Below are 24,971 nucleotides of genomic sequence, written 5' to 3' on the forward strand. Positions count from 1 at the left end.
TATGACATGCTTAAATGTAATACAGCAATAATGTATGTATTTGCTAGATGTTTTTAAATGTGAATACTTTTGAATAAGTTGTGAATGCCAGTGGCTTGTCAGTCAGTCAGACTTTCAGCCCACCACTCTGACTCAGACTGAACTATCTCAAAAAATATTTGATAGGTTACCATGGGGCTTTGCATAGACCTGCAAGCCCCAAGACAATGATTTGCTGTGACTTAGCTGATCCCCTGATTTTCCTTTTTAGCACTACGTCATGGTTTCAGTTTAAAACAGAAATGGCTGGATGGCTTAAAATTTAGAAAATTTAAGATAGACATGGATGGCTCAATCTGGGTGAAATATTTTATCCTTGGCAACCACTTAATATTTCACATTTCATCAGATCAAGATGACATGTATACACAAGAGGAAAAGTACCTCAGAGAAAAAATAGTGACTAGAGATTATGTTTCAAAACCTACAAGCCAGCCTGAAGTCTCATCCTGTGTGTTGTCTAAGGGGCTTGGAAAGAAAAGCGTCTGGACTTCTTTGAGTTGCTTGAAGACGTTTCACTTCTCATCCGAGAAGCTTCTTCAGTTCTAAGGGTCAAATGGTGGAGAGTCCCAGATTTAAACCCAGTGGGAGTATCCCCCCAAAGAGGGACAAAGGACCCCCTGATGATTCTCTACCTAATCACATGAGTCAAGGTGTGAAAGCAGGTGTGGGTCACAATCAGCCAGGGTTTCGGGTGAGCTCATTATGAAACCTGGCCCCACCCTATCATGTGATTTCCTGAGATCAGATGGCCCAGGATGTGAGTGGGCGTTAAGGCGTCTGGGAAGGGATCTCAAAACTGGATTATAGATGGCAGACAGTTGGTGTCGTAAACCACCGCCTCTGTTCAAAGATGGTCGCTCACAGTGGACATAGATGGCTTCTTTCACTCCTCTACACTACAATAGGTGACACGGGGGAGCCCATGAAAGATAGACGCAACAACATTGTCATCCCCTATGTAGCCGGTGTATCAGAGAAACTCAGGAGAGTTTTCTCCAAGCACGGCATCCCAGTGTATTTCAGACCCAGCAACACACTCAGACAGAAACTGGTTCACCCGAAAGACAAAACTCCTAAACACAAACTTAACAATGTGGTGTATGCTGTACAGTGCAGCGAGGAATGCTCAGACCTCTACATTGGAGAGACCAAACAGCCACTTCACAAGCGCATGGCCCAACATAGAAGAGCCACCTCCACAGGACAAGACTCAGCAGTCCATCTGCATCTAAAGGGCAAAGGTCACTCTTTCGAGGATGCTAACGTTCACATTTTGGACAGAGAGGATGGTTTGAAAGAGGAGTGAAAGAAGCCATCTATGTCCACTGTGAGCGACCATCTTTGAACAGAGGCAGTGGTTTACGACACCAACTGTCTGCCATCTATAATCCAGTTTTGAGTTCCCTCCCCAGACCCCTTAACGGCCACTCACATCCTGGGCCATCTGACCTCAGGAAATCGCATGATAAGGTGGGGCCAGGTTTCACAATGAGCTCACCCGAAACTCTGGCTGATTGTGACCCACACCCGCTTTCACACCTTGGCTCATGTGATTAGGTAGAGGATCATCAGGGGGTCTTTTTGTCCCTCTTTGGGGGAAACTCCCACTGGGTTTATATCTGGGACTCTCCACCTTTTGACCTTAGAACTGAAGAAGCTTCTCGGATGAGAAGTGAAACGTCTTCAAGCAATTCAAAGAAGTCCAGACGCTTTTCTTTGCAAGCTCCTTTGACTACGATGACCTGGATGACTGAGAACCTTCACAGACATCCTATGTGTTTGTTTTACTAATGCATTTTGATTTTCTTTGTTTGGCAGAAAAGTGGCATGTGAGGAAGAAATTCAATTCATCACAGAAAATAACTTCTCCTTCCAGAGGGCACGGGGAAGAAAAGATCATCTGTACGCTTCAATATTAATTTTCTATCAGATACGGTCTGGACAGACAAGAAAATGTTTGTATGAAATTAGGGAACGGTTCCCTACTGTGATTGTTTGATAATAATGTTCACATGAATAATTCTCTGTCCTGTCATATATTGTTTTTTTTCAAATAAACACATTTCTGCAATTATCTCCCATTCAATTGCAGTATTTATATTATACTGTAATCACTACAACATGAATTAAAACACTTTCAGGCATCTGGGATTGAAATCCATTAACTCCACAATCAAGTAGATATCCTATTGAGAACACCAGCTGTTTTTTGTCAGATAGTGTTAAATGTGAAACATTTGCATATTTAGGCTGCTGAACTTCACTTTGTAAACCATTTCAACTTTAAAAAGAATAATGCTTCATGTTAAAAAAAACAAAGCCAAAAAAAAAAAAAAACAGGAATATACTGTATTGTCAGTGTCACATACACTCTAAAAAGTAATTAATGTGACCTTTAGTCATTACTTACATATATATGTTGTTGTGAAATGAAAAATCAAGTTCATAAATACTGTTAGACTTCCTAATTAAAAATTTTATTTTATTGAGTTCGGGTGACACATAAATTATGCCTCTTTACTCAATATATAATCGTGATTTGTCTGAATTTAAAATCTTCTATTAATCAAAAAACAATATAATTTTAAGTTCTGTCGATGTAAAATACAACTTGATGATGTGTAAACAGCTCACAGTTCCCTTCTTCTACTCAAGCGGACATATTCAACAGCACGTGTTCAAGGTTTATCATAGCTGTCTTTAGCTGTGTTCGTCGCGAACGGTGAGTAATTTTATGCGAAATTACACATATTTGCAGTCGCTCTGGATTTTGTTAGTTTACTTTAAAACAACGACGTAACATACATAACATACATCTTAGCTTGCCCCCGCGTTTGTGTGTTTCAATATACACACAGCAGCTAATTCCACGATAGCATAAATTGTTGGGCTCTTTTTGGAAAATTTAACACTGACGTTACTCTAATGCAGACCACTGTAATTGTCTTATAATTATTAAAAGATAGCGGACGTTGTTAGCCCCGGCGCTAACTACTATGCTAACGTAGCTAGCCAAGCTAAGTTGTGTTCACTGTGATTTTATTTTTGAAATGTGAAATTTATTTTTTGAAGGGAAGCATTTTATGTTAGTAATTGATAAGAAACGCTTCTAAATTTTCGTAACGTTACGGGGTGAAGTTCAACCCCATTGGCTTCTGCGCAGTCGGTCGCCATTAGTCCGGTGTGTCTGTTGACCGCTAAGAGCGGTTCTTCACCGTCTGCTCGGCCTATTTTCACAGGTAAAAGACCAGACACCATCTTGGTTGGGTCCCCATTCGCCGCCAGTGCATTTTTTCTACTGAGGAATGTATTCACCCATGGTAAATAAGGAAAATGTTTAAATATTTTTCCAAACGGATAAGGCAAGAAAGGTCAATAATCCCACATATGGTTTCAGTAGTATGCCAGTTTTTGCAACACTAGGGTGCACAAAAATGACCATAGCTGCTGACTCAGCATTGATTCCAATTTGGTTTTGGAGAATGAAATGAAAACAGATCAAGTGGGATTATTGACATTGTAGCTTGTGTATAAAAAGTTTGGGGTTTTTTTTGTATTTACTGTCAGAAATAATTCTGTCCTGTCATGCCACACCTTATGTTTGCTTTTGTTGATAAAAAACAACTAATACATATATATATATATATATATATATATATATATATATATATATATATATATATATATATATATATTAGTTTTTTTGTTTGTTTTTTGAGTTAACACATTCCTCAGTAGAAATACATGCACTGGGGGCGAGTGGAGACCCCTCCAAGATCGCGATCGGTGGGGATACACGCTCCAACAGACTGGCCCAGTCCATGTCACCTCTATGTATATTTGATCTATGGAAAGCCACGTTAGGCTTTCCAGCACCCAGTGTATTCAGGTCTATGTAGTTTTGAATGTTTGGTTCTAGCTCACACAGCTTTGACAGGTGAAACTTATTCACTGTATTGAAGACTCACAGGTGAAGTTGAAAATACCATCTTTTGTATTTTTGTGCAGGCACAACTTTCTGGTGTTATACACTGTCCTGGCGTTGCAGATCTAGGGGTTCCAGTTAAGACGTGGTCAGCCTTCTAAAGAAAGTGGGAATCTCACCGAAATATTCAGTTACTTTGCTGTGTTTCTTGCCAGGACAAAGGCTCAAACCATCATCTTCTCCTGGTACCAAGGGACCTTCTTAACAAGTAAGCTTGAATTGAGTAATTCAGAATCATGAATCATGCTGACTGCAAATGAAAAGTATGAATTGACATGAAGGATTTTCAGAAGCCGATTTGGACTTGGGACTACATTACGACAAAGCACTGCTGTAAGCCTCCACATGGTTATAACACAGCAGTTGAAGCCACTGCCGACCAGTGTCTATAAACCAACATGCTATTTGTGCAATATTTCTTCAACAAATCAAAGATCCATCCATTGTTACTGCAGCTTACTATGCTTGTATAGTAGTGGCTGTGTGTGTTTGTTTATGGAAGCTGGAGGCTTTTTCAACTGTTGCGTTATATCCATGCACCATACAGTGGATGTTTACAGCGGTGTTTGTCGTAACTGCAATGTAGTCTCAAGTCTAAATCAGCTTCTGCAAATCTTCCGTGTTACTTTTGCACTTTTCATTTGCCGTGAACATGATTACTAAGCTCCCAAGAAATATTTGTTTTCATTACTGAGTCATTTTAATCACTTTTGCACACAACATGCTAGCACCTGCTATTCACTTACATTGTTTATGCTCTGCTAAAGCAAATGGATTGCTTCCGGAGAATTAGTGTGCTGTTTACAAAAGGCTTGTTTCTCACTTTCTAACTGTGACAATATGGCAATAGATAAAATTTCACTTAGAAGTGGAATAACCCTTAAAAATGATTTATTAGATTTTCTTTTCAAAGTGGAAAAACAAAACTGTGAAAAACAAGACATTTTTTATTTTAAACGTTGGATTATGGTTTAATTTAGCTTTTAAAAATTACAGAATGACAAAGTAAAATCACTGAAAAACACAAAAGACAACCTGTTTTAGCTTATTTTCCTACCTGTAGTAGTTCATTCCCTTATGCACGTCATCCTGAAGTGCTTGAGCTATGTATTTTATACATCCTAACATTTAATTTCTCCTACAGGGATGAGGAGGAGCTCAACGCAGACCTTGCAATGCAAATCATGAAGATTGCTATCATTGGTGATGGGCCTGCAACCATCATCGTTGAGGGATCCAAGATCCTGGAGAGGATTGATGTTGCCAGATCCTGTGCTTTGATGATGGGAGTAATCTACGCTCTGAACCTTACCTATCCCAAGCAGCTGAAATTTACCTTTGAGGTATTTCAAAAGCTATGCCTTGAGCTTGATGGACAAAAAGCCAGCTCTAAAGTAATGAATCTTAAGTTTGGTATTTTCTAGAGCAGACTTGATAGACCATTCGTGAGTGAGTTTCACAAAAACCTTATTCCTGCATTTCTGGCACTACTTCAATGTGTTTTACTAAATTTTAAAGTGCTGTTCTTAAGTCTTCTGAGTTAATGTTTTGCCGTGCCTTAAATGCTGTTATTTGCACATTTTTAAGGAATGCGTTTAATTTCTCCCATGACCTGTGTTCTGAGGGTATTGGTGTGTTTTAAAGTTTGTGTAATGCCCTCTTTAGCTGGCCTTAATCTTGAGGGTGAAAAGTCAAATATAGAAGAGAATCAAGAATACTTTGTAAGAGTGCTGACAAAGTTGAATGAAAGAAGCTTTGCTCATTTTATGTTTAAATTAGTGCATTTAATGTATAGCAGCCTGTCATCTATTGTTTTGATTCACTGTCACATGTTAAAGTTAAAAAAAAGAGGATTCAAGTAGTAGGTTGTATTACAATTTTAATACACAGCTCATTAAGTTTCAGCAGGCAACTTGTGTTCTAGGAAACTGAAGCCCACAAATCTTGCACTTCACACGCACGTTAAAGAATTGTGATGTTTGTTATTGTAATTAAATGGGTCTAACTCATTTGAATACATCTTTCTGAATTTCTATTCTTTCTGAGCACCAGGTACGAGTCCCTTAGCTGATGTCCAGGTATTTGGCATCACATCTGCCGCATTCAAACAAATACACACAACATCCATTTCTTTTTCTGAAGGTCATGACACAAGAGCACACACAGCGCATGTTAAGGCTGACCTTCGTTTGGGGAAAAAAGTGATCGACAAGTTTCTAAGGTCTTAGAACCTTGACTTCTTTGTGGGCAGGCACCACCATGCATGAGCCTGCCCACGCGGTAGTCATGGTTATAAGACACAGCTTTTGATCAAGGTTGTATTTTGGAGCGACTTAGCCTGCTGGGAAACAGGTAAATGCCCTTATAGAATCTCCTGTAGGACCAAAAAATTACTACACTGTAACCAAAATATCATATTTGACCAACATAAATACTATTTATGCCGACAGTTAAGTTCATTTTAATTATAAATGTGTTTTATTTTGATCAAAAAGCTACTTCACCATACATAAATATAATCTTGGATCAACTTAAATTCCTGTGTATTTGTTGACAATTATTAAGTTCATGTTACTCAGAATGTGTTTTTTTTTTTGTGGCCAAAAAGTAACTTCACTATACGTAAAATTCACGTTGGATCAACTTAAATTTTTGTGTTCTAGTCGAAAATTATTAAGTTAATTTTACTTAAGAATGTTTTTAATTGTGGCCAAAAAAGCTACTTCACCATACTCAAAAATATTGCTTTGAATTAATGCTATTCTGCCAGAAGTTGGCTTAACTCAAAAATTCTAGTGGAAAACGTTAACATGTTTTTTTTATTTGAACCAATGTTTTATTTATTAGAGTGTAGCCACATTACTGGGACATGCCAAGTTCTGCTCAATTATAGTCTACAGTGAATGTATATAGCTGGGTGTAATTTCTGCTAAAATGATGCACCCCATTTGGTGCTTGTTCCAAAAAGTTGTCTGTGTGTGCATGTGCACGTGAGCCCTCTCTGTATATTCCTGTCATACAGCTGTGCATCAAAATTCTTTCTTAGTCTTAGGACTAGCAATATTGTTACCATGGCTACCACAAGTCTCTTTTTTTTTTAGCAGTCCCGCACTCTCAATGGCTGTGAAACCATAACTCTTGAGAGATTAGACATCTGAGGAGTACTTTTTGTTCATAATTTGTTCTAAGAAATGTAAGCACCTGATGAACTGTTGCACACTACTGAATTCAGGCAGAATTTACTGTAGCACGTCAGGAAATGTTTGAAGCCAGTATTTGGACTTCAGCTATGAGTGATCAAACATCTTAGCTCATAAGTTAAAATGACCAAACTCTGCAATGGCGCTGTCAGCTTAAAGAGGCATTTTAAAGACTGCATTTAATAAGAGGCTATTACACTGTCTGGTTTTTTACTGCAAGTTGTGTCACATCCACTTTCCAGTAAGCAAGAGGTGTAAGCCTTATAATCGGGCACAGGCCAAATAAGCCTGTACATTGAGTGTCATGTTCAATATGTGCACCAGATGCAAACATCAGTCTAAAGGGTAATGAGGCTGAGATGGAAACTTTGTATACCACAACACCGTAATAGCAGAAACACATGTAAATTATAGTGACTCGCACACACATCTTCATGCTGACAAACATGCAAACACATGCAATTACTCTGCATCCTACTTATACACATATAACCTTTCATTAAACACGCATACAATGATTTGTAGTAATTTAATAGCGTCAGGTTGCTCGTAACAGATATTTTGCAGAATAATCATGCTTTATGCTGTTAACACACCCACTGTGCTCACTTCACAGCAAACCTGCCTTACACCACCTCACATCGAGATACGCATTCTTCACAAAACTTGCAGCCAGCCTCACTTTGGCATGCCTTCCCACTAATAGATCACTTTACAGGTACACCACATGGTGCTGTGCAAAAACATGTCTTCCAGGTGTGGTACATTAACTCTAAATTAATTCTATGTGTCTACACTTGACATTACACAATTACCACCTTGTTGTTTTGCCCTTGTTTAGTAGAAAAACATAAAACATGCATGAGTGGAACGCAAAACTGAGATCATTCTAATAAGATGCATCGTTCCTGTCAAACCTTACTGTAAGTATTGGATGGTAACAGCACATTATAGTGATGCAAGAGTCTTTTTTAGGCTTTAGGCTGATTTTAGCAGTAAATTTAACACCACTAATGATGCTGGCAATACGGCTGCAGTTCTCCTATATATAACCCTGGAACCACCTGGCCTAACAGAGGCTGTTTGATACCACCACCACCTGGGGCAAAGCCAGGTCCATTTTGGTCTTAAACTTATTTTGGGATGGGAAAAAAGTAGCCTGTATGTGGATCTAATGCTCTTGAAAGACTCATGGGGAATAAATGCATTTGTTTTAACAGTAGCTGTGGGCCAATTCAGCTGTAGTTAAGAAATCAATAGCTTCTTAAAATAAACACGGAAAATGACAGTTAAACTTGAGTCAAATCTTGTTGTGGAGTTGATACATAGTGAACAAGCCAAATATATAAAAGCACTGCCTTAACATAAGCACCATGACCAGCCAAGACAAGAGATTAAAGTAGAACTGATGGTTTTTCTTGATAATTAAAGACGGAGGTTGAAAGAATGCACATCATGTTTTAATTGTCTGATTTAATCCAAATATCTAGCAGCTGATGATTTGATGATATTTTATCAAGAGTGTTTAACAAAGCAACTATCTGGCCAGCAAAATCAGCAAACCAGCAAAATGGAAAGACTGCATTCCCAGAAAGCCCTACAAAGTGCTGCATGTCGAACTGGCATTTCTGATTGTGACAGATAATAGTGTTTCATCAGTTGAACCAATTAAGTGCTGTGACCTGTGTGCCAGTGTCTTGAAGCAGTTAATAAGAAATGCGTGGTCCACTTAGTGAGACAAAATGTAAAATTAATGGAACTGATCTTTCACCTGTTATCTGCTAAAAGAAGATCAATGGTTAGTTTAATGGCAGAACACACTAGAGTAGACATGGTTGAAACATGAAAGGGAGAGGGGGGGAAAGCATATGTGGCTGTCTTCAGATAACTGAAGTGGATGCCTAGCTGTCAGCTCAAGGGTCGATTAGAGCGAGCTACAACATGCAGTTTCACCTGCGAAAGAGAAACAAGATCCAGTGTGGAAAGTTGTGTGCAGCCAAAGTAATCAGTAATCCTCATCGGATTAAACTTTTAAACTTTTGCAGCTATCTATCCAAATGGACTCAGCTAAAAAACAAATAATAATAGGTAAACAAACAAAGAAAAAGATATTTAAAAACAAAAACAGATTTACTGAACAACCACAGGAGGTCACTGTTTTATATTAATTATGAAGTGAGCACAGACACTAATGTGAAGCCTTAAAGCTGTTGATGCAAAAAATATTTTTTAAAGTTTTATCATGTCCTTTTTTCAAATATTTTAAACTGTATTTACACATTGTCTATGCTGAGTACTTGAGGCAAACTAATACACATATGTCTTTTTTAATTCTTAAATTCTTGACAATATTTTTAGAAAAGGCATTAAACAGTTTCTTTTGATATATCTGCACTCACTAATGTGAAGCTGAAGAATTTTATATGTTAATTTATGTATTAAATGAAAACCACTAGCGACAGTGAATTGTTCCCGTGCCCGTGTGATCTTATGAATTCTTTTCTTTTATACTAATGCATGAAAAAGTAAAGAGCCATATAAAAAAAACTTCAGGGAAAACTCAACCAGTTTGAACTCAAAATGGGTGGCTATCAGCAGCCATTAAAAACAAGAGCACAGCAAGAGGGCACTTCACAATAAGAGCTCCTTTTGAATAAAGTGAGCAATAACAAGATGTGATTTCCTACCTGAAACACTTTCTCACTTATGATTCTCCTAACATATTATTTGCACGTGGCAGTGTGCCTATGCACATGTGCTTTTGTGCATACACCGTGCAGTGCCCCAAGCACTAACACACACAAGCATTCCAGAGACTGGAAGAGACACCCCCCCCAAGATACACACGCAAACACACACATACCCACACACATACCAGTAGACCCACCATTAAGGTCACCCAAAGGGCGCACGATGGAAAACTGAGTAGTTTTATGACCAGAGGGCAACAGAAGGGAACTTTGTAGTGGGAGCGAAAACAAAAGAAGAGCTGGCACTGGTGACTTTCTTAAAGTTGAAATGGCAGTAGGCTTTAACATTTTAAGCCCAGAAGTGCTAGTTGTGTTGTGAAATATAAAATAAAATAATAACAGCAAATTAAAAAAAAACAAAAAACAAAAAAAAACTCAAGTCACTCTTTAATGTGTTTTCGTTTAATATCCCCCCTCTGGGTTACCACAGCAGTCTACAATGTTCACAGTGCAAAATAAACTGTTCAGCCTCCTAGGAACATGCTGAGGTGTTGTAATGTTAGCTGTGATGTTAGCTAGTGTAGCTGCTAATGACTGGGAAGGTGAGAGCACGAGGAAAGTGGGTGGTGTGAACTTTCAGCTAACTGCCAAAGTGTTACAGCCAGTGGGAGCAAAAGGGGGAATCTTGGCAGTAAATAAGCAACTGCAACTAATATTCTACTGAAAACAGTAACTGAATGAATCTCAGATAGGGCAGAAATGTGTTAACCAGAAGCAGCAGGTGAAAATATCTTTGTTGGCTGTTTGTTGTTTTATGCAGTCAAGAAACACTAAATAAAGTTTGTCCTTGCTTTTTAAAGTCACCCTGTTTGACACACTGGCGACATTTTGTAGACTCCAGCATAACCCCCAAATACTTCTGGTCTGCTCTGCCAATGAGAAGCATGCACTCACGTGAAAGTTTTTATAGTGTGGTAAAGAAGAACTACAAAAATGAAGACATAAACAAAATAATTCCAGGCTTTACTTTTTGTCTATTTGCACAAGTATGTGTTTTTTGGCCCTTGCCCCTGCAGCAGCACTCTCCCCTTTCTTAAGATATTTTTGACACTTTTCTTCAGAGTTTGGTCATATTTCCTGTGCTCCTACTTGGCATCCCTGTCCCTCACATCATGTGCGTTATAATTCTCTTTGGCTCACCTCTGAACTTCTGAAGTGTTGTTTTCCTTCTTCTTCTTCTTCTTCTCATTCCCTGTACGTCCCTGACAGTTTCCCTCTCTAGTCTCAGCCAAGGTGCAAGCCATCCCCGTGCCAGGAAATGTGCTTGCTAGTTCATTGCAGCATGGGGTATATTTACTAGCAGGCAGCTTGGGAGCTGCTATAAAGATATTGCACATTCATTTGTTTGCATTGTGACTAACTTTTGGCTGGCTTCACACTCAGCTCCTACTCCCCCAATTCTTATAGGCCTAATTAGTGGGGGAAGCTGCATTTAGATTAAATATTTGCCCTCTCTGTGGAAATTTCAAAAATAAACCACTTTATTCATAATACACGCATCAAGTCAACAATATTGTGTGAGTGGAATGTAATGTATGTCCATACTTTAATCTTTACAAGGCCATCAGGGAAATGCAGATTTCAAGCTTTGATGTAGAATATTTGAATGATTTTCTGCACAATTTTATTAGGTACACCTGTTAAACTGCTCTTTATCACAAATATTTAATCAACCAATTACATGGCAGCACTTATGTAGACATGGTCAAACCGAGCATTAGAATAGATAAGAAGAAGTTGACTTGTTGGTCTGACTATTTCAAATCTACCGGATTTTGATTTCAGATAGTATGGTCAGACTTAAACAACATAAAAACATTGATCCATCCCGGTTATGTCAGTTCAGGATGTAGTGGTGTAGGAGATATTCTCTTGGCATCCTATCATGTCAATATGAACCAAAATTGCTAAGTAAGGTTTCCAGTGCTTTGTTTATTCTAAGAATTAGGCATTTCTGAAAAACTGAGAAGAAGAGGAAAAAAAAAAACATATCATCAGCTAATTATTGTAGTAAATGACTTCAGCTTCGCCCAAAATTTTGATTTCTTGTTTCTCAAGGATTTCTGACAAGATTAACCAACCTTTCACATGTTACTAGCACGTCCTTCCTATCCCAGATAACATGCATTCAGAAATATATTTGAGCTAAAGAACAAAAACACCCATGAACATAATAAGTCAAGCTGTCTGCAGACATACTGTGTTTTTTAAAGGTTTATTCTGAAAGAAAGATGCTTCTCAAGATGATAATCAGTCATTCTTAGAAAGTATCTAAATACAGGCAACTGAGGTATTTCTGTCTTTCTACAAGTGGACTGAAAGTGAGAGAAAGAAAACCGAGTGACCAATAAAGACACAAAAACAGCTAGCACAAATAGCATTGAGAATATCTGTCTATATATATATATATATATATATATATATAGATGTATAGAGATATATAGATATATATCAATATATAGATGTATAGAGATATATATATATATATATAGATATATATATATCTCTATATAGATATCGATACATATATCTCCCGCTCGCCCCTGCAGGCAGTTTAGCTTTCAAGCTGTAGTGCTCTACCAAAGGCCTGGGAGCTTGAATATATATATATATATATATATATATATATATATATATATATATATATAGTTTGGACATGGAAGGCGTATACAGTCTACATGGTCTACATGATCATGTACATCATTCATTGCACTAATTTCTAGCTTTTCTAGCTTTTTCAACTTACAATTTAACATTAAAAAATAAAACCACATGAAATGGTTAATTAAATTCTACTGATTTAATACAATCACCTGTATTCAAAAAATGGATGCACTTGTGATTTTTTTTAATGTTTCTGAAACTATATAAGAAGCTTAATCTTTTTGCTTTGTGCTTATAATCACCTTAAAACAAAAACAGAAAACATTGGCTATATGGCACACTTTGTAAGATTAAGCCAAGATAAAAATGGGAAATCACTATGCTTCTTCTCAATAGTTAAACATTTTATGAACACACTTATTCAATGTCTTATCAAAAGTTTGGAAGCTTAATAATATGCTCACATGAGTTTGTTAAAAATCAGATTCTTTTTTGACTTTGGCTTTTCGTACTGATAAAAACATGAAACGCAATGTGGCAATTACTGAAATCAAGCCGGGGTTATTATATAAACTGGACAGACCACGGACAGCTCTTTGCACTCGTTATGCTAAGTTAAGTCATATGGCAGCTGGCTAAAACACTGAGACGTGAGAGTGGTGTTGATTTTCTCATCCAATTCTTAACGAGAAAGCAAACGAGCATGAGAAAAAGCCCAGCTACTTGTTTAATAATACATTTTCTTATCCTTTGTTCTCCCACAAATGCACATACACACTCACACAGAGTAGCACAACTGTAAGGCATACCAATCTGCTTGACAAACAGCAGGCAGTTATAACAAATGACGTACAAAGACTGGAAAAGACACAGAGACATTCATTCACACGGAAACACTCAGGAGTCTCGAAGAACGAAAAGGGTTTGGTGTCTGTCGATTGTCGTCTTTATGACTTATGACCAGGTGTCATCTTAAAGGCAAAAACTTCATTTTGGTTTATAATCCACGTTGTGCTAATGAAGAGCAGCCACCTGCCAACTGCGGTAAAGATGTTAGCATTGATTATAGAACAGCACTGTGTAATATGCGATCGCGATTAAATACTCGCTGCTCTATATAATAAAATGACTTTTGATTTTCTATAATAATTTATCTAATCTAGTTTTATGGATGACCAAAGATTACACTATGAGTACACTGAAGAGTGGATCAGCATGTTGATGAAGGCTGAAACCAGCTGAGGTTTTATGAGAGTACAGCTCAGTCCCACATACAATAGAGTGGTTCAGCCCTGTTACATGTATATGAGTGTGAGTGGGTGTCTGGTGTATTCATATGCCAGTGGGCTGAGCACATTTGTCTGTCTGCTGCTCTTCTGCCAAATACTTTTGCAGAATTTAGACTGAAACACACTCACATGTGCACTCACAAATACACATTGGACTCATAAATGAGAAGCAAAACAAGAAAAATTGAGAGAAAAATAAAAACAAAAATACAAAGTGATTGTATGAGTAGGAGAATAATTGGGCTGAATGAATGAACTACAGTGTCAGAGGTGGAGAGACAGTGCTCAGTCCATCCATCTACGAGGGTACAGTGTGCTGCCGTCCTTGGATGAAGTGCATACTGCAGTGTCAGTCCACCAGCCATGGTCCATCCAGTCAAGAGCTAAGGGAAGCTTCCATTTTAATGCAGCCCCCGGTGAGTTCTTCAAAAATCAGAGGGTAGAGGTACTGTAGGGGAATGGGGAGGACCCATCCCAGAGGTATGTGAATCACCACACACGGCAGATGTTGTCAGGAACCATGTAGCTGCTTTTGTTGCAGTTGAATGCTTTGGCAAATTCTGGGAAATTCTGAAGGGAGCCTAGTACCCTGTGAACGTAGAGAGGAGATTGATGGTTGGAGCTGAAGTTGTTATATTAGACGGGGACTTGAAAGTGAAATTAACATGACATATCATTTTGTCTAGGTTTTAAAATGTTAGCTACCATTGTAATTTGTTTTCTGCCCTTTGCCGGCAGCACATAGCTGATTGATGTAGAGAAAATACTCTTGGTTTGAGTTTACCTGAATTTCCCTGGACTGTGTACGTCAACTTTAATGGAATTAACAGCTTGCTCTGGCCGATGTGTTCCACACCACACCTGTAAAAAGACAGTGATTAGGATGCACTGAATTGCACCAAGAAATCTGCACATCTATCCATTGCTTAACCCAGTCATCCATCAATCCATCCATCATTCAATCAATCCACCAATCCATCCATCCATCCATCCATCCATCCATCCATCACGAAGCATGCATATTTTGCAGGATATTTTTCTAATGTTGCCTACAGTCCTAGGAAAGATCAGAACTACAATGCATGTGTAAAAAATGGCTTATTATTCAACAAACAACTGCTGCATCAGACAGTAAGGCTATTACCTGAGCAAAGTTTAGGAAGAAGAGTTGATCATGGGAAAGGTCAATTCCAGGCAGAGGTGGTTCCTCTCCATGCTGCTTTACGTAGTTCTTGTAGGCCTAAATCAGTGACACAATCTTACCCAGCAGTCATGTTGAATACATCCAAAAATCACACTGATTATGAAATCATAACTTATGTCACCATGTTTGCAGACAGAAAAATAAATGCATATGGATCCATCCTGTCTCCCTGAGATCTACGTATTAATTAGAAAAATAATCTAGACTTTGCGCTGAAAGAGAAAGAAAAAAAAGTGTACCGTGTATGTACTTTGTTAGACATGTATAATTTATGTGAAAATACTATACCTGCTCTTTCATGTTGCATTCAAGTCTTTGAATGTCTTTTCTGTGCTTTGCCAAGCTAAAACTGATACATCCAGCAGCGACATTATGTCCTTTATTGCTGTGTTTACAATAGCTAATGAGCCAGCCTGTGACCTAACAAAATAACTAGTCTATTAATGTTAGAAAGCAGATGACAATAGCAAGCTGCAGACTGAATCACCTCCTCTCTTATCTGTAAACTGGGCCTCTTAAACAGACTTTCTCTCTCTCTCTTTTTTTTTCCAGGCTCATTACCTGATACGCCTGTCGTATCCCTCCATTGTCAGCAATGTTTTCTCCGAGGGTGTTGTTACCATTTAACTGGAGAGGCGATATAGGGACATAGAACACAAAGATTGACAGGGGAAAAGGACAGAAGGAGGCTGTAATTTTTCCTCTGTATTTCAGCAAATCGTACATATAACTTTTGGGATATAGGAAATCATTTCACAAGGGATAAAAGAAGCATTGTTCAAAAGAAAAGGACACAGAAGGTGAGACAAAGAGAAGGAGAGGAAGAGCCATTGATATGTCAACACAAAATATTAAGGGCACCTGGAGCAGAGAAGGTATGAGGCAGCAAAATGTGTGGAAAGACAGAAAAATGACCAACAGATAAGCTGGCAAAGGTAACAGGAAAGCAAATTATGAGATAAAGTAAAGTTCATGATAATATTGGGGGAAAATATGGGAGGAAATTTGATAAGAGAAAGAAGAAGGATGGATATAGTTCAGATGAACGTACATGTAGTCCACTAGCGAGATCCCAAGAGAAGTTTCCGTACTGATCAACAATGCACTTCGACAGTTCGAGGAACCTCTGTGTTGAGTCTGGTGTCCACCAGTCCTTCAGGTCGCCATCCTTATCATAGTTACGGCCTAAAGAATGAATGGGACGTGGACAGGTTGAACTTGATGAACAAGAAAACAAGAATATCAAGAGCACTTAAATGCTATATAACATATAGCAACTAACATATATATTCTATGTTAGTTGCATATTTCAATTACATTTATGTGTTTGTGAACAGTAGATGTCAGTACAAATAAATCCTCTCATCTCTGAAGCAGAACCAAGTTGGAAAAAAAGTTCTGAGATCCTAAATGGTGTTACAAAACATGTTTTTCTGGTACCAGTTACAAGGGGAAATCTATTACATATATATATAATTTATTTTTCCAAAGATCAATGCAGTCTGCCAGAACTGCCCCAGGGAGGAACAAAGAGTAACAATGCGGAAACTCATACCATTGTCATCAAAGCCATGTGTGATCTCATGACCGATTACCATGCCGATGCCGCCATAGTTGAGAGACTTAGCCTGGCCTTTGCTGAAAAAAGGAGGCTGAAGGATTCCAGCAGGAAACACTGACACCAAGAAAAGTAAAATAAATAAATCAGCAAATACATAAAATATGTATTGTTTTAGTCTTTTGCAGTTTAATCTTTGCATATATGTGAAATACCTATTTGATTTTTGCTGGATGAGTAGAAGGCATTGACAACAGCAGCTCCAGTTACCCACCTGGAGAAAGATGTTGGAATTAACCTACAGTGAAGAGCACTACTGCTACAGTAAAGAGCACTAGACTACTGTGAAATGCATGTTTGATGAAATATATCAAAATTAACCTGCAGTTATTAATAGCTGGGCTAATGTTAGCCTCCCAGCCGAGGAAAGCTGAACTCTATACGTGGGTAGGAGTATGTGTGGGAGAATGATCAGTGCACTGTGCTAAATGTGAGATACTGGGGTACACCAAAAGTGGCAAAAAGAGAAAAAAACTGATTTATTACTGCTAATTTAAATGGTAATAATTGCAGCTTAATATACATCTGGAATAAGGCAGTTTATTCTACCCCTCAATGGAAAGCTTACTCTTCTTTGTTGACTTTTACTCTGAGTTTCCGCAGGCGTTTCTTCTGCACATACTCCAGGTTCTGTAGGATGTTTTCAAAGTACTCCTCTGCACTGTAGCTCAGCTAACACCAACACACAGAAAAACAGGAGGATTAGCCGAGATGAGAGCTATCAACACTTGGCCATATATTCTCCAGCAAAACTCATAAAAGCCAGGAATTCACAGAGATTTTTCACAGAACCGATATGCGGCTACAATGAAGGCGCTCTGTATTCTGCTGAAATGATTCCATGAAAGAAGGAAAACATTCTCAGTTGCATATTTTCAGATACTTACATCTTTGTACTCATTGTTAAGATATTCGCCATCCATGATGTTGTCTGAATAGCCGATCCGTTCCCGAATAGCTCGGGCCTGCACAAGAATAGGTTGAGAAAATTGAACAAACATTTTTAGCCATCAACTATCCTGAAATTCAGAATGGGCTATACGTATAACAATCATTAACTGTTATAGCTAAAAGTATAAGCAATACCTTCTCCTCAGCTGCTTTCTTGGTCTCTGCATCCATCCATGTCAGGTCATCAAGGTTACTAATGAACACTTCCCGAATGCCTTTAATCATCTCTTCCATCTAAGCCAAACCACACAAACACAAACAAAGAGTGAAAACCTCATCATATCAGTCAGAACAGATTTACTGCAGAAGGAGACTATCATCAAAAGTCATCTGAAGTTATGCCAAGCAATCTTGCAACATACTGGGCAACAAATTCATAAAAATGCACTTCCCTGAATTAAGCCTCATTATTACATAGTCACGTATGAATGCAGAACAACTCCAGGTTACACTCTGTGTAGGAGACCTTGGCAGACATTTTCAGAAGTGTGATATTAGTTTAACATGACATATTTTTTTCTATCAAGTGTTAAAATTGGCTGTAAATTGGCAATAATCAGATATGCTTCATTAGTGACTAAAAACAACTACAACTACCAAAAGAAAATTATTATTAAATAGATATTTCTTTGTACATATAAAAGTCTCATCTTGTTTTAAAATTCTCTACAGTAGATGTCTTCACTCCTTGACTGCATGGTTACAAATACATTATTGATCATGCTACTGCTCTACATATTTTAAAAATCTACATTCGCTTATAGATGCATTCAGCATTTTAGGGTTTCATTTCTGGTTACTCGAATGATCCTGAGCTTTATGAATTTAAATTATAGAAGAGATATTGCAGCATAACGGCATCCATGCGATAGGCAGGCCAGTTATATTATTTTTATTTAACACATGAACGAGTGCAAGTGAAAAGATGCTTCAGAGCAATAGTAGCTTCAGATAATGAGATTTTCTTATGCAAATTCAAAAATCATCAGTCATCACATCAAAAGCTCACTTTTCAGTGAAAACTGTGGTGCATGTTTCTATAATGTATTTGCCCTGAGCTACATGTTTTCACGATCTGACTGACGGCACCAGTGCAAACCATGCCTGTACTTTGGCCATCAGACTTAAAAAGGCAAAGGTTTTTTGGCCACAAGCACAACAAATACACAACTGGGACAATTCAAATGAAAGTGAAATGAATCGCCACCAAATAACAAATGCAAAGAGAACAGAAACAGGAAATTAAAAAAAAAAATAACTTCAGAGACATCAAAGGTCACCCTTCAAGAGTCCTCTAACCACAGATTTATTTTGAGGCCACAGTAGGCAGACAAAAGGCACACCAGCTTCTCATCACATTAGCAGAGCCCTAGCTAACATAATGCGTGACGACTTGGAGAGCACACTGTGGTTGCTGACAAACCAGCAGCGATTATACTTAAGAGGCTTTTCTAAAAACCTTTTAACATACTTGTGATAGTGTTGTGTGCATGGATACGCTGTGTTCCAGTTGTTGGTTTTTTTCTTTTAGTCAAAGTTTTAGTATGATTATGCTTCTTTGTCACACAGTGCTGCAAATTAGGTGCATTATCTACCCAAAGCTAGCAAAGTGCTCAAAAATAGATATTTTTCATTCACCATGATTTAGTCCACATGGACTGAGTTTGGAAAAGTAGACAGTTGGACCCAAAGTTACCTTATCGTATTAAAAAGAGGGATGCTTAGAAATGTAACGCTTTAGCAACAATCTAATGAAAAATATTGTAATTCAACGTATCAGAGTTACATATTTACCATCTACATTAACTATTTTGAATTACTTTATATACCATATATACTTACTGGTCAATTTTTTAGGTACACCTTTCAAGTACCAGTTTGGATCCTCTTTTGTTTTCAGAACTGTCCTAAATCATTGTTGCACAGATTCAACAAAGTGCTGGAAACATTCCTCTTATTTGATTTGTGAGTGTTTGTGTTGTTTTGTCATGGTCCTGGGCCATGTTGGCCCAGTATTCTTAGTTTCCATGTGTTTTGTATTTTGTTCTTTATTTATGCCGTGGTTCCTAGGTTCTGTTAAGATGTTGCTTATTTGATTACCCTCTGTGTATCTGTGAGCCCCCGTTTCCCCTCCTTGTGTTTTATTCCATCTTTTCCCCAGCCCGTTATGTCTGTGCTCTCCCCGGGCTCTCTCTCCTCCTGTCTGAACCTCTGTGTACTTCCTGTTTTACTTTGACAGTCTCCCGTCAGTGTTGCGTTTACTCCTGCCGTGTCTTGTTATGATTATCAGTTTCACCTGTGTTCCCCGTGCGCTCCCACTTCCCTCATTAACCCTCTGTGTGTTTATGTCTGTGTCTCCCTCAGTTCTGTGTCACGTTCTCCCTCATTCATGGCTGTGTGTTTCTCCGTGCAATATGTTATAGTTTCCAGTTTAGTTTGTATGGTTTTTCTGTCCAGCAATAAAGCTGTGTTTTGAGTTCAATCCTGCCTCCGTGAGCTTGCGTTTGGGTCCTCATCCTGCCTGCACACAGCCGCAACCATGACATGTTTAGCCGAAATATATTTCTGAATGCATATTATATATAAGATTTGCTAATTACATCTGAAAGGTTGGTTAAATTAAATTATTCATTGCAATAATAACTTTTGTTAGGGTTTTTCCTTTTATTTATTTATTTATTTATTTTTTTGAGAAGTCATATATACACTCACTGGCCGCTTTATTAGGTATATTTTTCTAGTACCATGCCTTAATTTTTAGATTAATCAAGATGCTGGAAAAACTCCTGAGAGATTTTGGGCTATATTGACATGATAGCATCAGCTGCTGCAGATTTGTTTCTGCATATATCCCATTCAACCCTGTCCCAAGGGTGGTTTATTATTGTATTGACATCTGGTGATGTTATGTTCAATAAACCAGCTTTATCATACAGTGTGTTATTCTGTTGGAACACAAAAAACATCAGAAGATAGATAGACTATACATATAGACTATGGTGTTTAAATGACACTTAATTTAAAACCCCAAAGTCTATCATTAAATTTCCCCCACACCATTACACCACTAGCAGCTTGTGCTATTGATTCATGGCAAGGTGGAACCATGCTTTCAAACTGAGATTTATTAGACCAGGTACCATGTTTCCAATCATTTATTGTCTAGTTTTGATGAGCTGATGTAAGTTACAGCCTCAGTTTCCTGTTCTAAGTTTACAGGAGTGGCAGCGATTGTGGTCTTCTACTGCTGTAGCCCATCTGCTTTAAGATTTGAGGTGTTGTGACCTCTGAGATGCTCTTCTGCATACCTTGGTTTATAAAGTGGCAGATGAGTAAATATTGTATCGATGGTATACTAATAGCAGCAGTATAAAACAACAATTTACCTAAAGTACGCACTGAAAGGAAAGAAGAACATATCAAAAAGATACTGTATCTGTGTCACTTAAAGAAAGTGTGGCAGCTGCAGGTCAGTTAGTCACAATGAAATGTGTGTACTGTGTGCATCAGGGGATGTACTGCCATACAAAGATACTGTAAAATTCTTGATGATATGACAGAAATGTACAATAATGTATTTCTATTTTTGAAAGTTGTACATGGTCGCAAATAAAAATTGATTCACATGCACAATGTCAGATGCCACAGCTCACACATACACATGCATAGGCAGTTTGAATTTACAGTGTGGGTGGTGTGATCATGCTAACAAGGACACCTTGTTCAGCTGCTTTGAGTGGAGGCAAGCAAAAACTACAGTATTCTGATAGACAAGACACAAATGTGACAAAAACACAAGTGGGTGTCAAAATACTCTCCATCAGATGTGCCTGAAACACATGTTTTTTGTTGTATGTATGACTAACTGAATACATAAACGTCCACACTCCTCTTGTAATGCCCTGCAGAGGCATTTTTAGATTATCAGTTTCAGCTTTCAATAAACAAGGTGCGGAATTCCATTACAGAGATTGTATCTTGTCTAATGAAGGATATTTCCAAGAGCTCTTTATCTTTGATTGAGTCTAATGTGTTTTAACAATACAAAGCCTAATGCACCTTCTACTGACCAGTTCTTTACTCTTTTCAGAGAATGCCTCCTGCACATAAAGTCGTCCCACAGCATTTTCCAGGTTGTTGTTGACGTACAGAGCACACTGTCGCCACACTGCTGCCTCTGACGTCGTACCAGACAGAGCCTGCAGGGAAAGTAACAAGGCACAGATCAATTAAAGATGAAGGATAAACTGGTCAGCATATTGTTTAAAGAGGCTCATGGCAATAGGAAATGGGGCAGTGGGGAAATGATTAGATTAGAAAAAGGATTACCAAGATTTTTAAGGCATGGAGGAAGAATATGAATGAAGCAACGTGTTGAAATCGACTGTTTATTAGAGCCTGACTGATACTGCAGTTTTAGCATCAATTAAATAGGTGTGTGGGTGGCGGTAGGGTTTGATTCCCATCCCCCACTTTATTTTAAAGAATTTTTCAAAATGAAAACTCTTAACACCCCCCCCCCCAAAAATATAAAATCTTCTAATTTCTAAAAATGTGCCTATTTTGCATGTTGCATAGACAAATCTCAAACATGTTTTAACCTTAGATGGTTTTCCAGTAGCCTTGTCAGTGTTAGAAGATAAACTGTATCAGCTTAAGGTAACTGATATTGCTTTATGAAAGTAGCAAAAAAGTGCAGTAAATAACCATTTGGAAGCAGCCTTATGTGCTAATGTAACTGTGGTTTAGATCATTTCTGTTTAGCACTAATTACCAAGTGTTAACATGCTCACATATTCCAGCAAGGTGGTGACAGTGGTAAACAAACCTGCAAATGATCAGCATGTTGGCATCTTAAACATGATCCTATGCTAACTTTAGCATTTAATTCAAAGCATAAGTATTGTCATTTAGCCCCATACCAGCAGGAACATTACTGCAAACATTTTTAACTGCTTTGCACCCTGTGTTGTTTGCATTTCTTTTAATAACTTAGGTAAGCAGCAGTGTCTGCAAACAGGACCTTCCATGGACTATAACAGCATCAAGGTCCTGTACGTATACCTTGCGGAAGGCTTTCCTGGTGTCTCTGTAAGCTCTGCTAAGACCCACCACCATGTTCATAGCAAAACGCCACACCATGTAGTTCTGCAGATCCCTGTGAGTAGACAGAAACATGTTGAGAAAAAAGCAATCATACTCACACAAAGCTATCAATACTGTGCACTCCCTCCCCCACAAGTTTAGAGACAAAAACAGGCTTTTATACTCCATCACAGATACAGACTTAAATGAACACACCTACCTCTTGGTGTATTTGGCCAAGATCAGGTTGAGCCTTCTGTAATAGTTGGGCGAGTAGTTTATGACCTTTTCTGTGTCAGGGACGCTGATGTTGACTGTATTCATTATTTTAGCTGTGAAGTAACTCCAGTCAAATAGCTTCAAAAGGAGTTGTTGTTTTTTTTTAAATCCCCCCAGAGATAAAGAGGAGAAGAAGATAAAGATGAGAAAGAAGTATCTATGTGAAATGAAAACAGCAAACTGTGGTACATAAAGAATTTTTTTTTTACCTGTGATTCAACCTCAAGGGTGAAGTTGGCGTTCAGGTCCCCCAGTTCCATCTTGTTGTAAAGCAACACCGGGTTGTTACGATCCTCTGGGGTATCAGTAGCCTTGGAAAGAGCAAGACAGAGGGGCTAAAAGTCAAGAATGCTGTCACAACCCTCCTGTTTCCCGACACATGCGTACAGTTGCAGTGCAGGTCCAGCAGCATCAAAAGTATTTGGCGTCCCAGGAGGCTTTGGCTCTGTAAATGTCAGAGCGCGAATGGTGTGACTGCCTTGTAAAAGCCAGCAGCTGAGTGGAGGAGAAGTGAAGCATGGCAGAGAGCAGAGCAGAACAGACTAGGATGACAAACACAGAGTGTGGAAAACTGTTGATGAAAAGTCACGGTGTTGGGATCAGGCTGGTTAACAGCTTGTTTTAGACATCAGCTGCTACAGACTGGAACCACAGACACACACACAGAGGAGGGAGGTTTGGTCTACAAATGGATGACAGGAGGGTCATCCTGCTAACAGAAACCTTTTGTGTTAAGTTAGATGAAAAAAAACAGAACTAGAATACAGAAGGAAGAAGGAACCTTTGAACCATCATCTTTCCAGTCTGTCAAGAAGTACCAGCTTAGACAGAAAGATAAAGCTACTGAACCTGCACAAAGTCTTTGCCCTGCTAAAGTTTTTGCCTGCATTTTAACTTACATCCGTTGTAGGTTGCCTCTTGTGGGATTATAATATTATTTTATGCCATGTTATACCCCTAAATAAAGATTGTGAATTATTATGTCGTTTTAGTTTGCATTATTCTCCTGAATTAGAAGAAGGTGATAACTATTGCATTTGTTAAACTGATTTGCATTACATTAGACTGCTGATTTATTGTGAATGAATGATATTGTTTTATGATGCATTATACTGCTGAGTTATAAGAAATACTGTTCGCAGAAAGTCATCGCCTTATTTGTCTGATTAGAAGAGAACAGAACATGCTGGAGTTTTCTGCCCCATCTCAGCAGGAGCAGATAAACAGGGAGCCAAGGTCGTAGCTTAGGCGCTGTGTGAGAGAAAGAATGTGAATGTTTAGGCTTTTATGATTAGGTGGGGGCCACTAGAGGCTATAAGAGGTTGATCAATGCTCCACCATTTTAAGATCTGATGCTGTCTGCGTACGGTGTCCATCTCCCACGCGTGTGATCATTAAAATCATTGTTTGACTCAACCCGGCCGGACCAGTGTTGTTATTGTGGTTTTTCCTCTTGTATCCATCCCCAATATTTGAATCCGTAACACTCTATATACTGAAATGATCACAGTAATTATGTCACCACAGCCTGCAGCTCTACATTTAACTGCAGGTCAGTGAGCTCTATCAGGTATGATTCAGAAAATCTTGGATTTCACAAGGAGGCAACTCACTGAATCTCCTCAAAAATGTGCAAGTGTTTTTCATTATGTTGACTTGCTTATTAAGGTATCTGCTATTTTACTGCTTTATTACTGACAGTTTACTCCAAGTTACCATTCCAGGTTATGGTTAACTTTCTTCTGTAATATTTTAGTTGACTGTACTATTCAGTCTCAATGGCTGTCACCTCATTCACTAGCCTCAAAATTGAGATTAGTTTAGCTTAATACCAGCCTGCTTTGCATCACTAACAGTAGTTTTAAATCAATGACATCCCAATGTCTCTCTTTCCATTACCTGAAAAATATTCTCTTTCAGCTAACAAGAAGAAAATGTCACTCCCTTATCTGCACATAGGTCAA

At 38.3% G+C, this 24,971-nt stretch overlaps 1 protein-coding gene and 1 long non-coding RNA gene across 5 annotated transcripts in view; one reads left to right on the plus strand and one right to left on the minus strand.

Annotated features, from left to right (window-relative positions):
- The first annotated feature begins 3,778 nt into the window (after positions 1-3,778).
- LOC113036897 (uncharacterized) lies at positions 3,779-6,042 on the plus strand. Its single transcript, XR_003274518.1, has 2 exons — positions 3,779-4,235; positions 5,172-6,042. It is a non-coding gene; the product is annotated as an uncharacterized LOC113036897 (long non-coding RNA).
- A 6,575-nt stretch (positions 6,043-12,617) lies between these two features.
- LOC113036237 (neprilysin) overlaps positions 12,618-24,971 on the minus strand; it is a 34,071-nt gene continuing 21,717 nt past the window's right edge. For all 4 annotated transcript variants that reach the window (XM_026192443.1, XM_026192446.1, XM_026192445.1 and 1 more), the window contains exons 10-23: positions 23,217-23,318; positions 22,949-23,085; positions 22,708-22,801; positions 21,714-21,842; positions 17,779-17,877; positions 17,580-17,657; positions 17,261-17,364; positions 16,848-16,906; positions 16,630-16,749; positions 16,126-16,259; positions 15,636-15,701; positions 15,015-15,110; positions 14,655-14,731; positions 12,618-14,459 (exon numbers count right to left, since the gene is read on the minus strand). In XM_026192443.1, coding sequence (XP_026048228.1) covers positions 14,360-14,459; positions 14,655-14,731; positions 15,015-15,110; positions 15,636-15,701; positions 16,126-16,259; positions 16,630-16,749; positions 16,848-16,906; positions 17,261-17,364; positions 17,580-17,657; positions 17,779-17,877; positions 21,714-21,842; positions 22,708-22,801; positions 22,949-23,085; positions 23,217-23,318 — 1,395 coding nt within the window. In that variant the 3' untranslated portion in view covers positions 12,618-14,359. The remainder of the gene's footprint in view (positions 14,460-14,654; positions 14,732-15,014; positions 15,111-15,635; positions 15,702-16,125; positions 16,260-16,629; positions 16,750-16,847; positions 16,907-17,260; positions 17,365-17,579; positions 17,658-17,778; positions 17,878-21,713; positions 21,843-22,707; positions 22,802-22,948; positions 23,086-23,216; positions 23,319-24,971) is intronic.

Source organism: Astatotilapia calliptera, chromosome 14, assembly GCF_900246225.1.
Source record: "Astatotilapia calliptera chromosome 14, fAstCal1.2, whole genome shotgun sequence".
NCBI lineage: Eukaryota > Metazoa > Chordata > Actinopteri > Cichliformes > Cichlidae > Astatotilapia > Astatotilapia calliptera.